The sequence below is a fragment of the Phyllobates terribilis genome, unplaced genomic scaffold (assembly GCF_046119375.1).
Source record: "Phyllobates terribilis strain yellow unplaced genomic scaffold, ASM4611937v1 Scaffold_1__5_contigs__length_1240528914, whole genome shotgun sequence".
Classification (NCBI taxonomy): Eukaryota; Metazoa; Chordata; class Amphibia; order Anura; family Dendrobatidae; genus Phyllobates; species Phyllobates terribilis.
In genome coordinates, this window is record NW_027362761.1 from 224,745,219 (window position 1) to 224,763,187 (window position 17,969).

The following is a 17,969-nucleotide window of genomic DNA, read 5'->3' on the forward strand; positions in this document are numbered from 1 at the left end:
CTGAGAACTGACTACGTTGTGTGTAGAGTTCAGTTTAGTTTCTTTGTTTTTTTAAGGTTTAATTGGCTGAAATAAGCAAAGTAGGAACACCATAAAGTAGAAAACTAATATCTACTGTCTGACACTTTCCTTATACAGCAGGCAGCTTTGTAGCAGCTAAAGAACAGATGGCAGCAGACAATGTGCAACACAGGGCTACATCGGAATGGGATTAAAAGGAATTAGAAGAAATGAGTACTTGTATATCACTGTCGGCTCTTGTTCGGAGCGTTAGGAACCACTACTCTCTATAACGAACTCCACTCTTATCCTATACATATATTTCGAATGGATATATTCACTGGACATATCCTGGTGAATAAGGATGGGGAGAAGGTGGACCCTGAGGAGGCTTTGCAAAATAAAATAGTCGGTTTATATTTCTCTGCTGGTTGGTGTTCTCCCTGCAGGGACTTTACCCCTGTATTGTGCGACTTTTACACTGAGCTGGTGGAAGAAGCAAACCAGCCTGCACAGTTTGAGATTGTATTTATATCTTCGGATAAAAGTGCAGAAGACATGGTGGAATACTTGAATCAAATGCATGGGGATTGGTTGGCTTTACCTTGGCACAATCCATACAAACAGTAAGTAATTCTGGTGTCCTATGTGTCCTAATGTGATTGTATGTTTATTTCACTGTACCATTAGTATTGTTATTTTTGTACCCAATGTCTGATGTTTAAATTAAAAAAATCCATTGTATGTAATAAATACAATTTTAAATCCCATGGTCAAAAAGCAAAAATATTTCAGTATAAGCTGTAGGCCTTTTAAGTGTATCTGTTTGAAGAATAAAAAAAGGACGTAAAGAATAAAGTAAAAGATAAGACATGATCAATTATTAAAAATGCATTTGTTCAACTTTTAGCTTTAGTAATTTTAAGTGAAAATTAGAACTTGCGTTTGTATTTAGTCCCAATAGTCTGGAAGCTTTATTTGCTACACAACCCACTTATTCTGTGATAACTACCATATACACACACAGTTCAGGCCTTTACACACCTCACGGTACTTAAATATAAATATGTTACTTACACCTACATAATAGAGCTGACGAAGTAATACAAAGCACAGAGGACACAGCCACACAGAGCTGACTTCTTTTCCTGCCTTCCCTGGGTACCAAACAAATGTGATTATTAATGTTATTAAATATATACTTTATATATAGATCCCAGTACTACACTGTATTCCTGGAACTACACTTATAACTAGTGTTGAGCGAATTTGTTTGGCAAATTTTTGAAAGTTTCAAATTAATGTGCCATATAATTCCAATATGGCACATTCGGATTCGTGATCGCAAAGGCGAGCAAATTTTCTTAAAATCGGAAAACTTCGATGAATTTGCGTGGGCCCTCGAATACAGGGCAACCACGGCGTATTAAACAGTTTTGTTAGCATAGTGCAAGTGTATGATGAGCGGTGACATGTGCCAGGTGAGTGTAACTTTAACTGAAGAAAGTGCGGCCAGCCAATCATAGCGCAGGAAGCATCTACACTGTCCAGACATAAGGGCTTCTGCAATTGGCTGCAGAAATCATATGTCCTCTCAATATAAAAAGCGGCCATGTTCCCTCAGCGCCATTATATCCATGTCACTGCTGGAGACAGACGCAGCTCAGTGTTCTCCTGTGTAATGAGAGATATTAGCTAATGAGATGGGCGGTTGTGTGGTAGTCAGATAGTGTAGATAATTCCTGGCCTGTGTACCTCTGCAACCGCTGGTGCAGCACATTTTTGGTGTTCTTGTGCAAGTACTGAGATTCTGACAGAAACAGAGGGCCCATGTTATACAATAGTGCTGTGCACCGCTGGTATAGAGCTCCATGTCTCAGTATAACTTGAATCTTTTTTTTGCACTTGCTAATGTGATCAAGCAAGCGCAGTGCACCTTTTCATTTAGTGAGGTTGAAATTGTGCTTTGCACAGTCTGCAGAGCTTCTTATTGCAGAGCACAAAATCTGTTTCTTTTTCTGTTGCTATTGTGATATTGAAAGCTGTGTGCACTAAAGTTTTTTTTAGTGTCAGATACTATTTTAGTGGAGTTGAACTTCAGGTGGTTTCAGAGTTAAAAAAATAAATTTTTTCTCTTGCTACGCCCAGTCCAAAAAATATTTGTGCCAAAAGTCATACAGTGCTATAAGCCAGCTACTATGTCAGTGGCGGTCAAATTCAGCTTGTACGCACAATCAAACCTATACATATTTTTGACTGGCAGGCAGAGTTCACCAAAGGTTTTTTACTGTGGCAAAGTTGATCCAGTCTGCTAAAAGGCAGATCCTATTTTAGCGGCGTTGAACTTGTCCTGGTTTCACAGTAAAAAAAAACAACTTCTCTTACTAGCCCCAGTCCAAAAATATTTTTTCCTGTGCCAAAAGTCATACAGTGCTATAAGCCAGCTACTACGTCAGTGGCGGTCAAATTCAGCTGGACGCAGAGCTTATGCAGAGTAACCCAAAAAGAATTTTTGCTCTGAGTAAAGTGATACAGTGGCTAGATCTGAGTTTGAAATATTTTGCAGCATATATTCTATGTCATACTGGCCTCATCCACATTCAAAAAAAAATTTCTTCTGTTCCTAAAGTAATACAGCAGGGGACAACTCAGTTTGAAATTGTTTGGAGAATATCTCGTAGGTTTTATCAACCACATGCACATTAACAAATTTATTTTGTCTGTTAGTAACGTTATACGGCAGGCCATATCTTACCTTGTCATTTAGTGTCGCTGAAATTCAGGTGTGTGCTGAGCTATTGCACAGGAAAAAAACATATTTTTCTTTAGTTAATTGCGTGCTCCTACCACTGTATCTGACCAACATGAGTGGGAAAAAGAGAGGACGTAGTGGAAGGGAGAATAGGCTTGGTGTTCAAGGTGTACATGGGGTATGTGGTAATGTTAGTGAAAGCACTAGTGAACCAACACAAACAGGTCCTATCCAAAAACAACTGACAACTTATGTTAGTGGACAGCCTACTGCACTCCCTTCCTTTGGCAGCCGCACCGCGATATGCCTTGTTGATAAGGCTCAGAAAGAGCAGGTGCTCCAGTGGATGGCAAGCTCGGCTTCCAGTGACCTCTCCTCTTCTTCCTCTACCTCAACATCACATGCAGTACAGTCAGCAGAGGTAGCACCGCAATTACCATGCTTTCCCCCACCTCATAACTGGCCAACTGCCCAACTGACTGTAGCAAACAACAGATGGGCGAGTCTGTATAACTGTTCACCCATTCTACACCATGAGCATCAGACGTGTACTCCAAACAGTCACAGAGTCAAGGGGAGGAAAGCATCTGCACTGATGCCCAAAATTTTTCAGCTTGGATTTGGGGCAGGACAAAGTAGGGTCTGAGCAGGTTCCTGACCCTCGTCACAAGACGTTAACCACAGGGGAGAGAGGTGATCCTGATGAGACTCAGATACCTGAGGCTCATGCAGACTGTACTGTGCTGTTAGGGCAACAAGAGGAGAGGGGTCACTCTGAGGGCGAGGAATGGGATAACACATTGGATAATGACGAGGTTGAAGATCCTAGTTGGTGTGAACCTAGAGTCATGCAGCCAAGTAGCTCATCTGAGGAGGTGGAGGAGGAAGACGAGGAGGTTACATTTCGCCCTACGAAATGACATGGAGTGATGCAAGCACGAGAAGCACTGCATCCTTAGCCACAACCGTGGCTGTGGCCAGCAGCGGTCACAGGTCTGCAGCTCGCAGGGGCAGCAAGGGTTGTCTAGCATGGGCCTTTTTTGTCACTGCAAAGGATCAGCCAACTCACGTTATCTGCAAACTTTGCGATAAAAAACTCAGTAGAGGGAAAAACTGCAATAATTTGACTACTACATGTATGAACGTTCACATGCTTAAACAACATTCTTTATGCTGGAAATCTTACCGCGCTGAAATGCGGACCAGCACACCTCAACAACCATCAGCTGCCCCATCAAACGCATCCGGTGCTTCTTCCTCCTCCTCTGTTACCATGCCAAGCATTGTCACGCAGGTCTCCCATCGCAGAAACTCCGGTTCTTTACCCGCTCCAGTCAGGTTGAGTGACAGCCCGTCAGCTGTAACGGAAGTGGACAAGCCTGCTGTGTTTATTTCACCGAGCACACCGCATGTTTCTCAATCCACCATAACATCTGCACCTCACTCATGATCAACCAGTTTATCCGGTTCACCATACTCCACCCTCTCCCAGCCCTCGGTCCCGCAGTTGTGGTCAGGTAAAAGATTGTTTCATCCTATGCAGGACAAAGCTAAGAGGTTCAACTCCACCATCTCCAATCTGTTGGGCATGGAAATGCTGCCTTTCCACCTGGTAGATACAGACGGTTTCCGAAAACTGATGGCCGTCGCAGTCCCCCAGTACCAGTTGGCATTACTTCTCTAAGAAAGCTGTGCCTGCACTACACCAGCATGTCGCAGACAACATCACCCATTCCTTGTCTAAATCTACGTGTGCCAGGGTGCATTTCACCACAGACACCTGGACGAGTAAGCATGGCCAAGGGAGTTACATCTCGCTGACTAGGCACTGGGTGACTCTGGTGGCTGTGGGGGGCAGACGGAGAAGGGGCTGCTCCACAAATCTTGGAATCCCCAAGTCTTGCAGAAGAAACCTCTGTATTTCCCACTTCCTGCTTCTGCGTCCTCCACCTCCTCTAGGGCCTCCACCTGCGCACTCAACCTCTGCCTTAACGAGACACGCATTCCAAGGGTGCGGAGCGAATACACACCACCTCCGTACTGCGCAGTCAGGGCTCACTGTAATCAGGCAGTCTTCAAATTAATATGCCTTGGAAATCGCAGTCATACAGGTGAAGAGTTGTGGGCAGCTCTCCAAGCTCAGTTTGAGCAATGGTTGTCACGGCTGAACCTAGAGCCAGGGAATGCAGTGTGCGATAATGGTGCGAACATGTTAGCTGCCCTAGGCCTAGGCAAGCTTGCACATGTGACTTGCATGGCTCATGTCCTCAACCTGGTGGTACAGCGATATCTCCGCTACTATCCTGGCCTGGATGAGCTGCTTCACAAAGTACGGAAGCTGTGTGCTCACTTCCGCCATTCGTACCCCTCATGCCATCGACGTGCATCAATACAGAGATCTTTGTCCGTGCCAGTTAACAGGTGGAGCGGCGATGTGCCAACGCGGTGGAATTCCACTCTGCACATGTTGCAGCGACTGTGCCAGCAGCAACGAGTTCTGACGCAGTATGTCATGACATATAGCTTGGGGCAATGCAGTACGGACTTGGGGCATATCACGTTTGCGGAGTGGAAACAGATTAAGGACCTCTGCACCCTTCTGCACGGTTTTGAAATGGCTACTAAACTGGTTAACGCTGATGATGCCGTCATCAGCATCACTATTCTGGTCATATACATGCTGTAGCAAACTTTGAATAACCTGCGGCAGGAAGTGGTGGCCCCAGAAGAAGAGGAGGATGTGTAAGGGATACCAATGTCTTAATTTCCAGACTGTCGTCACACAGGCGGATGCCAAGTGACGGTGGATTACAGCGATCGAGGGGGTTTGGTGATACCAGGCAAACTGTTAGTGAAGGTGCAAGAGCCGAGGAACTAATGGAGGAGGAAGAGGTGATGGGCGAGCAACAGTCAGAAGATGAAGAGGATAATCATCCCCTCTCGTTTGAACGTAATTGGCAGGAGGGGACGGAGGAAACATGCATCAGTGTTACGCAGCCCACAATACAGCTTGGCTTTGGACCTCCAGGAAGAGCCCGACATATGAGTGCTTTCTTGATTCACTATCTGCAACATGATCCCCATATAGTTAGGATTCAAAATAATGCTGACTACTGGGTTGCCACTCTGTTAGATCCACGTTATAAGAGTCAATTTTGCCAGATGCTTCCCACCCTGGAAAGGGACCCGCTTATGTTGGAGTATCGAAACAAACTTTTAAGCAACCTTAATAGAGGCTTTCCCCAAGATAACAGTGAGGCACACTGTGTGCATCGCAGCTGTAGTCTTTCAACCTCCGGCATGTCAGTTCGTCAACGCCAAAACATTAGCAGCAGCAGATTAAGTGGCAGAGGCAGTTTCTGGGAGTCCTTTCACACATTTTTTGCATCAGCTTGTGCACCAGCACAACAGAGTACAAGTCTGACACGTGGTGAATGACTGGAGAGGATGGTGGAGGAGTATCTAGAGCTTAATATAAATACCATCAGGGAGGATTTTGACCCTTTCACATTTTGGTCTTCAAAAATAGATGGAAGGCCTGAGCTCGCCTCTCACGCCTTGGAGTTTTTATCATGCCCGTCAGCCAGCGTTCTCTCTGAACGTGTCTTCAGCACTGCTGGTAGTGTCTTGACGGATAAGCGCACACAGCTGTCCCCTGAAAGTGTAGACCACCTAACTTTCATCAAGATGAACAAGTCATGGATCTCCAAGGACTTTTGCACCCCAATTGCAGACTGTACAGAGTAGGCGATGTTGTCGTTTTGAGTGTGCTGCATTGATCTCTTGAAATTGCAGAGTGTGATATGGCTTCTGTGCCTGCTCTTGCTGCTGCAGGTTTTAGGCTCTAATTTTGGGAAATGTGGAGAATTCTGATTGTGTCTCCATCCATTGGGTTGGCTGTAGTGGGACAGGTTTGGGTCTGCATTAAACTACTTGTAGTCTGATGACATTGATGCCACTTCGGTGGTGTTAGACCCTCATTTAGGGCAATGTGAACACTCCTGGTTAGGTCTCCATCTCCTGGGTTGGCTGTACTGGAAGAGGTGTGGGTCTTATTTACACTATTTCTACTGTATTGAAATTGATTAGACATTGCTAGTGTCGGCCACTAATTTTTTTAAATGTGGAGAATCATGATTGGATCTCCATTTATTGGGTTGGCTGTAGAGGAACTGGTTTTGGCCTCCTTTGCAATACTTATACTCTAGTGAAATTGATGCCACTTCGGTGGTGTTACTCCCTCATTTAGGGCAATATGAACACTCCTGATTAGGTCTCCATCTCCTGTATTGGCTGTACTGGAAGAGGTGTGGGTCTCATTTACACTATTTCTACTGTAGTGAAATTGATTACACTTTGCTGGCATCTGCCGCTAATTTTTGGAAATGTGGGGAATCCTGAATGGGTCTCCATCTATTGGGTTGACTGTAGTGGAAGAGGTTTTGGTCTCCATGCATTTCTATAGTTATACTGTAGTGAAATTGAGCATTTGGTGCAGATATTGTTCTCCCAAAACAGGTACGCAAACGTGATAAATTCTAAATTTATTTTCAATAAACAACCATCAGCCGCCCCATCAAGCACCTCTGCTGCTTCTTCCTCCTCCTCTGTTACCGTGCCAAGTTGTGTCACGCAGGTGTCCGACAGAACCAGCTGTATACCCGCTGCAGTTAGGCTGTGTGACAGCCCGTCAGCTGTATGTGAAGCGGACATGCCTGCTGTGTTTGCTTCTTTGAGCACACCACATGTTTCTCAAGCCACCGTAACATCTCCGCCTGCACCTCACTCACGATCTATCGGTTTGTCCGTTTCACTGTACTCTGCCCTCTCTCAGCACTGCTGCCAGCCCTCAATCCCGCTGTTGTGGTCACGTAAAAGATTGTTTCATCCTACACATGACAAAGCTAAGAGGTTGAACTCCACCATCTCCAATCTGTTGGCCACGGAAATGGTGGTCTTAGGCCCTATTTTTTTTTATGTAAACAATTCCGATTGAGTCTGCATCTCCTGGGTTGGCTGTAGTGGGACAGGTATGGGTCTGCGTTAAACTACTTGTAGTCTGATGACAATGATGCCACTTCGGTGGTGTTAGGCCCTCATTTAGGTCAATGTGAACACTCCTGGTTAGGTCTCCATCTCCTGGGTTGGCTGTCCTGGAGGAGGAGTGGGTCTTATTGACACTATTTCTACTGTAGTGAAATTGATTAGACATTGCTAGAGTCTGCCACTAATGTTTTTAAATGTGGGGAATCCTGATTGGGTCTCCATCTATTGGGTTGGCTGTAGTGGAACCTTCCTGTTCTGCAGTCTAAATTGTGTAAGGTTGCGTACCAGTCCTTGCTGCACTCCTGGTACAGACTCTGCCTGCTGCACTCCTGATACAGACTCTGCCTGCTGCACTCCTGATACGGACTCTGCCTGCTGCAGTCCTGATACAGACTCTGCCTGCTGCAGTCCTGATACAGACTCTGCCGGCTGCAGTCCTGATACAGACTCTGCCTGCTGCAGTCCTGATACAGACTCTGTCTGCTGCAGTCCTGATACAGACTCTGCCTGCTGCAGTCCTGATACAGACTCTGCCTGCTGCACTCCTGATACAGACTCTGCCTGCTGCACCACTGATACAGACTCTGCCTGCTGCACCACTGATACAGACTCTGCCTGCTTCACTCCTGATACAGACTCTGCCTGCTGCACCACTGATACAGACTCTGCCTGCTGCACTCCTGATACAGACTCTGCCTGCTGCACTCCTGATACAGACTCTGCCTGCTGCACTCCTGATACAGACTCTGCCTGCTGCACTCTTGATACAGACTCTGCCTGCTGCACTCCTGATACAGACTCTGCCTGCTGCACTCCTGATACAGACTCTGCCTGCTGCACTCCTGATACAGACTCTGCCTGCTGCACTCCTGATACAGACTCTGCCTGCTGCACTCCTGATACAGACTCTGCCTGCTGCACTCCTGATACAGACTCTGCCTGCTGCACTCATGATACAGACTCTGCCTGCTGCACTCCTGATACAGACCCTGCCTGCTGCACTCCTGATACAGACCCTGCTTGCTGCACTCCTGATATAGACTCTGCTTGCTGCACTCCTGATACAGACTCTGCCTGCTGCACTCCTGATACAGACTCTGCCTGCTGCACTCCTGATACAGACTCTGCCTGCTGCTCTCCTGATACAGACTCTGCCTGCTGCACCACTGATACAGACTCTGCCTGCTGCACCACTGATACAGACTCTGCCTGCTGCACTCCTGATACAGACTCTGCTTGCTGCACTCCTGATATAGACTCTGCTTGCTGCACTCCTGATACAGACTCTGCCTGCTGCAGTCCTGATACCGACTCTGCCTGCTGCACTCCTGATACAGACTCTGCCTGCTGCACTCCTGATACAGACTCTGCCTGCTGCACTCCTGATACAGACTCTGCCTGCTTCACTCCTGATACAGACTCTGCCTGCTGCACTCCTGATACAGACTCTGCCTGCTGCACCACTGATACAGACTCTGCCTGCTGCACCACTGATACAGACTCTGCCTGCTGCACTCCTGATACAGACTCTGCCTGCTGCACTCCTGATACAGACTCTGCCTGCTGCACTCCTGATACAGACTCTGCCTGCTGCACTCCTGATACAGACTCTGCCTGCTGCAGTCCTGATACCGACTCTGTCTGCTGCAGTCCTGATACAGACTCTGCCTGCTGCACTCCTGATACAGACTCTGCCTGATGCACTCCTGATACAGACTCTGCCTGCTGCACTCCTGATACAGACTCTGCCTGCTTCACTCCTGATACAGACTCTGCCTGCTGCACCACTGATACAGACTCTGCCTGCTGCACCACTGATACAGACTCTGCCTGCTGCACTCCTGATACAGACTCTGCCTGCTGCACTCCTGATACAGACTCTGCCTGCTGCACTCCTGATACAGACTCTGCCTGCTGCACTCCTGATACAGACTCTGCCTGCTGCACTCCTGATACAGACTCTGCCTGCTGCACTCCTGATACAGACTCTGCCTGCTGCACTCCTGATACAGACCCTGCCTGCTGCACTCCTGATACAGACTCTGTTTGCTGCACTCCTGATACAGACTCTGCTTGCTGCACTCATGATACAGACTCTGCCTGCTGCACTCCTGATACAGACCCTGCCTGCTGCACTCCTGATACAGACCCTGCTTGCTGCACTCCTGATATAGACTCTGCTTGCTGCACTCCTGATACAGACTCTGCCTGCTGCACTCATGATACAGACTCTGCCTGCTGCACTCCTGATACAGACTCTGCCTGCTGCTCTCCTGATACAGACTCTGCCTGCTGCACCACTGATACAGACTCTGCCTGCTGCACTCCTGATACACACTCTGCCTGCTGCACTCCTGATACAGACTCTGCCTGCTGCACTCCTGATACAGACTCTGCCTGCTGCACTCCTGATACAGACTCTGCCTGCTGCACTCCTGATACAGACTCTGCCTGCTGCACTCCTGATACAGACTCTGCCTGCTGCACTCCTGATACAGACTCTGCCTGCTGCACTCCTGATACAGACTCTGCCTGCTGCACTCCTGATACAGACTCTGCCTGCTGCACTCCTGATACAGACTCTGCCTGCTGCACTCCTGATACAGACCCTGCCTGCTGCACTCCTGATACAGACTCTGTTTGCTGCACTCCTGATACAGACTGTGCTTGCTGCACTCATGATACAGACTCTGCCTGCTGCACTCCTGATACAGACCCTGCCTGCTGCACTCCTGATACAGACTCTGCCTGCTGCACTCCTGATACAGACTCTGCCTGCTGCACTCCTGATACAGACTCTGCCTGCTGCACTCCTGATACAGACTCTGCCTGCTGCACTCCTGATACAGACTCTGCCTGCTGCACTCCTGATACAGACTCTGCCTGCTGCACTCCTGATACAGACTCTGCCTGCTGCACTCATGATACAGACTCTGCCTGCTGCACTCATGATACAGACTCTGCCTGCTGCACTCCTGATACAGACTCTGCCTGCTGCTCTCCTGATACAGACTCTGCCTGCTGCACCACTGATACAGACTCTGCCTGCTTCACTCCTGATACAGACTCTGCCTGCTGCACTCCTGATACAGACTCTGCCTGCTGCACTCCTGATACAGACTCTGCCTGCTGCACCACTGATACAGACTCTGCCTGCTGCACCACTGATACAGACTCTGCCTGCTGCACTCCTGATACAGACTCTGCCTGCTGCACTCCTGATACAGACTCTGCCTGCTGCACTCCTGATACAGACTCTGCCTGCTGCACTCCTGATACAGACTCTGCCTGCTTCACTCCTGATACAAACTCTGCCTGCTGCACTCCTGATACAGACTCTGCCTGCTGCACTCCTGATACAGACTCTGCCTGCTGCACTCCTGATACAGACTCTGCCTGCTGCACTCCTGATACAGACTCTGTTTGCTGCACTCCTGATACAGACTGTGCTTGCTGCACTCATGATACAGACTCTGCCTGCTGCACTCCTGATACAGACCCTGCCTGCTGCACTCCTGATACAGACCCTGCTTGCTGCACTCCTGATATAGACTCTGCCTGCTGCACTCCTGATACAGACTCTGCCTGCTGCACTCCTGATACAGACTCTGCCTGCTGCTCTCCTGATACAGACTCTGCCTGCTGCACCACTGATACAGACTCTGCCTGCTGCACCACTGATACAGACTCTGCCTGCTGCACTCCTGATACAGACTCTGCTTGCTGCACTCCTGATATAGACTCTGCTTGCTGCACTCCTGATACAGACTCTGCCTGCTGCACTCCTGATACAGACTCTGCCTGCTGCTCTCCTGATACAGACTCTGCCTGCTGCACTCCTGATACAGACTCTGCCTGCTGCACTCCTGATACAGACTCTGCCTGCTGCTCTCCTGATACAGACCCTGCCTGCTGCCCTCCTGACACAGACTCTGCCTGCTGCATTCTGATACAGACTCTGCCTGCCGAATATCAATTTGTTCAGCGAACTTTCCGAACTGAACATTGAAATGTTCGCTCATGCCTACATATAATCAAGGCCACATCCAGCACTTGGCCATTTATATCTTCTCTACTCATCCATAAGCACATGCAGAAAACCGAATCCACAGAACTGCCTGTAGCCATGAGGGGATGTCTAGTCTCTGAAGAAAAGTCTGCAGTCACCCTACGTCACCCTGCTGGATCTTGACAGTGTGCATTGCACACACTATCACAATTTCCCTATAATCCCCATGCGAGTGGGCTGTCAGATGAGACCACACGTATGCGGTTGAAGTGCCGACCTACAGATACACACACAATTAATACAGGGAGAAAATGAATTTATCTACTTGACATTGACCAATCGCAATCAGGCGGTGTCATGCAGGTGTAAAAGGTGTGGACTGGACTGTCACTTTCCTACCCTGGAAGACACCAATCGCGTTATTGTTATATAATGTGAATTTTGTCCTGCATCTTTTGTATATAATGTATCGTGTAATGTATTGTGACATAGAGTGTGATAAGTATTAATAGTATAATGTAATGCATAGCGTACAGTATAGGATAGCATAAGATAGGACATAGGTTAAGACTTAGAACATAAAATAGGTAGGATAAGGCAGTAACTGTAGTTAGATAATGACATTAGAGTAAAGTAAGTGTTATTGTTCGGGACTAGCCTATAGTGGGAGGGGCTTAGTGTTAGGGAAAGAGACCACTTCTGGTAATTAGGCAGATAGGAACATGTTAATGTTCTAGTAGGAAGTGTCTGTGAGCAGTGCTGCCATTCTGTGACTTATTAAGGAGGAGATTAAGGGGCTGAGGGAGTGGATTAACTTGGAACTGACTGAGGAGACAGAGTGGCCTCCAACCAAAACGGGGTCCTTAGATAGGACAACGTGTCATGAGAAACCCTGAGCTTGCTAAACACCGAAGGTAACGGACCTAAACAGGACTGCGCTCGTGGGACTAGTGGGTGGTACCAAGCGGTAGATCCAGAGCACCAGCAGTGGAGGAAATAGGACACGCAAGAGCTGAGCAGGTAAAGAGACCTGCTGATCAGGACAGTGGCGACAACCTAGGCTGTGACGAAGTATGACGACACAGTGTGCTTCACCGGCCTTGGAGCAGACTACAGTGGAAGGAAATGATGTGCGTGAAAATACTTTTCACTGAGAAGGAAATGTCCATAAGAATTTGTACCTGCTATCCCTTGTACATAACCGTTACCAAGATACCGTTAAGAAAAGACTGTGTTTTTGAACGGGAGTCTCCTTTGTTGAACTTTGAAACCTATGGTCCTGGCCGGCCAACACCACCGGCTACAGGCGGCCTGCACGGGTGCAAGGCCCTCACAGCATCAACACCCAGCCAGGACCCACTCTTAGATGTAGCGCACCGGGGCGTCACAGGAGAAGATCAGTGCCTCACTCTCGGCCACCACACCACGCCATGCTACACAGGGGCAAAAAGAGCACAACCCCAGAGAAGTTTAAAACTGGCTTTCTCCTGTGTGAGGCATGTAATGATAAATAGCCCTTCTCTCAGCCCTGATCTCTGCAGATACTGTGTAGACGTATAATAAAACAACTTCACGTCTCCTCTCAGGTCAGGCAGTGTGGGGAAAGAGGGAGTAGTGACTCCTGTGAGATTAACTCTGGAAAATCCAAATTACCTGCTCGTTCCCACCACCTTGTCGGCCCTAAAAGGAGATCTGGTGGTGTTCGTTGTAAACACACTCATCTCTGCTATGTTTTACATAATAGAGTACACAGTAGCTTCAGAGATCAGAGCTGAGAAAGAAGAGTTGTTTATCATTACATGCAGTGGCGTAACTTCAAACTCATGGGCTGCAGTGCTAAATTTACAACAGGGCCCCCAGCTATCACTGGTCTTTAATTGCACTGATTTTGTCATATCGGCCAAAGGGACTTTTTGGGCCACGGCTGGGACTGCAATACTTGCACACTCTATACTTACACACCTGGTTACTTGTCTCACACAGGAGAAATCCAGTTCCAAGTTTTTCAGGAGATGTGTTCTACATGCCTCCAGAGACAAATCTTTGAGAATGCTCACTAGGACTTATCATAAATTATAACCAAAACTTTACAACCTAATATCTCTGCAACGGTAAGAAGAAATTAAAAAATAAAAATTGTGTTTTATTCAGCTTTGCAGTCACTATCCCATGATGTAAATAGTTTAACATGCCAAATTTGGTGAAAGATCCTCCCTAAAAGCTGGCTGCGGAACATGTGACTTGTCCAAGAGGCTGGTCTTCAACAACTTGCCATGTGTCACTCCCTTCAATTCTCAGGTTGTTATGATAATGTAGCAACTCACTTGGGAAAATAGGTAACACACTAAAAACTGCAACTCACATTTATATGAGCAATCTATGTCAATTGTTCAATAGATAACTGGTAATTAATTTTCATTGGGCTAATTTAATTGTATAATATACAGCCATGACCAAATAAATAAGGGACTGGGTTAGGCATTTCTATTAATATTTTTTCCACCTCACTACGGACCGGGTTTTTTGTGGGTCACCATTTGATAGATTGTGACCCTGTATGCATTTATTAATGCACGTTTTGCACAAATGTATCTATTTTAATAGCAATTTTCAATAAACATTATATTTTATTTTCCATTCACATCTTTTCCTCTTTTCCCTTTCCAATCTATACTTGACATCAAAATGAGACTATCACCTGCAGGAAATACCAAAAGTATATAAAGCCGCACCCGAAAGGTGATATGGCAGACAAATGAGTAAATGAAAACACGTGTTACCCTAAAAAGACTAAAGCAAGGATAACCAAAACTAAACACCAGGAGAAAAGGTGTATCTGCTGTGGCTCGGCGAACAGAGAAGCTGACCACAAAGCACAGGCTCAAGGGTTCGGACCCAGACGCATGACACAGGACTCTCCCCACATGTTTTGTATATGGAGAGACCAATCATTTAAGGGGAGCAGGCAGGACTCTGGCTTCTGGGATTAGTCACCCAAGCTGCATGTTCTCCCGCCAACTTTGAAATATATGTTTTCTCTGAAACACTGCAAAGTTTCAGAATAAAACATACGTGGCTGGAATAGCAGAGCTAATGTCTGATTCTTGTTGCCAGTGGTACCGGCAGCATGGATTAGCTGTAATTTTCACATTAAATGGAACAAGTCACTTCCAGAAATGCTATTTACCTGCAGATATAATGCAGGCTGTCAATCAATATGCTGATGAGTGATTAGTGCACATTCACTGTATAATGAGCAGTAGCAAACAGCTCCCTTCACCATCCTGATGATTGGACGTGAGTGCTGCAGGTAGAATATAATTACATTTTCTCCCTGTAGCCGCTGCGACAGTAAGCCAGCCAGGCATGATTTCAATGCTCCTTACTTGTAGATTTCCACTTTATCTGAAGGTAAATAGCATTTCTGGAGGTGACAGGTTCTCTTTAAATTTATTTATAAAGAAAATGTATTTTTATTCCAGGAAAAAAATCCAAATCAATTCTAACCATTTGCTTTCCTGATGGGATTTGTATAATTATAATTAAGATGGTCATAAGGAAAATAACTATATAGGCCCTCAGTGAACACGTGCAGTTGCAAGCTGAGACTGTCTTAGGTCCCAGTTCTGAGGTTAAAAATATCACTACTCTGCAGATTATTGAACAACTTCCATGAGTGTCAACATTTATCAGTAGAATGGGTCCTTTTCGTTTATATGAACTGATGGCTAAGTGCATCAGCTTGCTGTAATAAAAAGACCTAGGGAAATCTTTTTAAAAAATTTCAAGATCATTTTTGAAGTAGATAACTGGATCTGGTAGAACAGTTGGGGTATGTGCCCACGATCAGGAGCCGCTGGGGGTTTGAAGCTGCATGTTATGTAGCGTCAAACCCGCAGCGTCCAGATGTTACAGCATATTGGATGGGATTTGTAGAAATCCTATGTCCACTATGTGTCTGCGGCACACCTGCGGAAACTGACATGTCTTTCCACATCGCAGCATGTCAATTTCTCCGCAAGCGGGCTTTCCCCATAGGGTATGTGCACACTGTCCAGAGCTGTCTGTGGCCCCGACACAGCATAATAGCCAGTGGTGGCTTCCTCTAATTTTATGCAAATGAGCGGCGCCATTTTCTTTTCACTTGTGGACTTTCCTCATAGAGGTTAGGTCTATGGGGAAAGCCCTCATTCGGACCCTCCGGAGAAATTGACATGCTGCGGTCAGGAAAGACGGGCCACAGGGTGTGTGGCGGGTTTGACGCTACATAACACTCAGCGTCAAACCCGCAGTGGCTCCTGACCGTGTGCACATACCCATAGATTTAACCTCTATGAGGTAAGTCCGCAGGTGAAAAAAAAAAATGGCGCCGCTCATTTGCATAAAATAGGAGGAAGACGTTGGTGGCTATTCCACTGTGTCGGGGCTACAGGCGGCTCCGGAAAGTGTGCACATACCCTTGCAGTTATCAAACACCCTGAACAATCATTTCTTTTCCGTGCCTATCTAAAAAGGTTGGAAACATTTAGTTGTCTTTTTTCTAAATTCAAATCATTAGTAACTTAATTTTTAGAATCCTTTTTGTTAAAAATATATAAGAAGACCTTTACTCGTCTTGTATAAAACTATTCACACATTTGGAATCTCTTCTGTTTCATTTACAGCGAGCTAAAAACCAAGTACAAGATTACAGCTATACCAAAGCTTGTCATTGTCAAACAAAACGGAGAGGTAATTACAGACAAAGGGAGAAAGCAGATACGAGACCGAGGACTCGCCTGCATTCGGACTTGGCTTGAAGTAGGCGATATCTTTCAGAACTTCACTGGCAAATAAGTCAAATAGACATTTTTTTTTTATTAAAAAAAAATGGATTATAAATAAATTCCGGTATGTTCTCGAGCGTTTTTTATCCAAAGAATATTTGACATGTTTTCTATGCATTTGATGGCAATAGATTTGGCTCAACAGAATTTTACATACTGTAAAATGTACCTTATTATATCTCAGGACACTTAAATTTTCAAATAATTAAACTTGTAAAATGTATAAACATTGTATTACATGTAACTATTGAATAAAGATTGATATTTGATGTGAATTTGTTTTGTTTAGCAAATGCGTTATGCAGACAAGTCAGATAGATACTATATAGAATACTTAAGTGTGAGAATTCAAAAATAAGAGAACATAATAGTCTGGTGACAATTAATATTATTATTTTTTGTATCTTATTAAGACTTTGTTAACAACTATGTTTAGACATTCTGTATATTCCATTTTTAGAAACAGACAAATTAAGTTTAAGGAAATATGTCAGCAGGTTTTTGCTACTGAATCTGAGAGCAGCAGAATGAAGGGGTAGAGAGCCTGATTCCAGTGAATGTATCACTTACTGAGCTGCTTGTTGTAGTTTAAATAAAACCAGTATGTTATCAGCAGGAGATTATCACTAGAGGACTAGTTGTCTCATGCAATGTAGTCCTTCCTCTCTGTGTAACGCTGCCCCCACCAGTGATTGGCAGCTTTCTGCCTATGCACAGTGTACACAGATAGCTGCCAATCAGTGGTGTGAGCTGGATTATACAGAGCTCAGCATTCAGAGAACTGGTAGATCTGCAGCAGAGAAAACTGTGATTTTATCAAAACAGCAGCAAGCAGCCCAGTAAGTGTTACATCGCTAGAATCAGGGACTCTGCCCCTACATAATGCTGCTCTCTGATTACATGGCAAAAACGTTGTGACAGATTCCCTCTAATGTTGAAAATTGATCCATTGCATAATGGATGCAAATGGAAGCAGATGGCCCTGATTGATTATTATGGGGTCCGTTTGGGTTCCGTTATGAGTCAGTTTTTAGAACAAATAAAAATGTTCTGCATGATAGGATTTTTCTTCTGTTCTTAAAAAGACACATAACAAAAGCTCTGCTTCCATTTACATCCATTATGCAATAGGTCTGTTTGGTACATCCCACTGATTCTGAGATTGTTTTTTCGTGACATATTGTACTTCATCATAGTGGTAAAATATCTTTGATATCACTTGGGTTTATTTGTGAAAAAAACGGAAATTTGGTGAAAATTTGGAAAATTTAGCAATTTGCAAACTTGGATTTTCATGCCCTTAAATCAGAGAGATATGTCACACAAAATAGTTAAT

General features: G+C 45.6%; 1 protein-coding gene across 1 annotated transcript; it reads left to right on the top strand.

Moving 5' to 3' along the window:
* The first annotated feature begins 327 nt into the window (after nucleotides 1–327).
* Nucleotides 328–16,643, top strand: NXNL2 (nucleoredoxin like 2). The gene is made up of 2 exons (XM_073653164.1): nucleotides 328–626; nucleotides 16,472–16,643. Exons 1-2 carry the CDS (start codon nucleotides 328–330, stop codon nucleotides 16,641–16,643), a joined length of 471 nt encoding a protein of 156 aa, XP_073509265.1.
* Nucleotides 16,644–17,969: the final 1,326 nt, after the last annotated feature.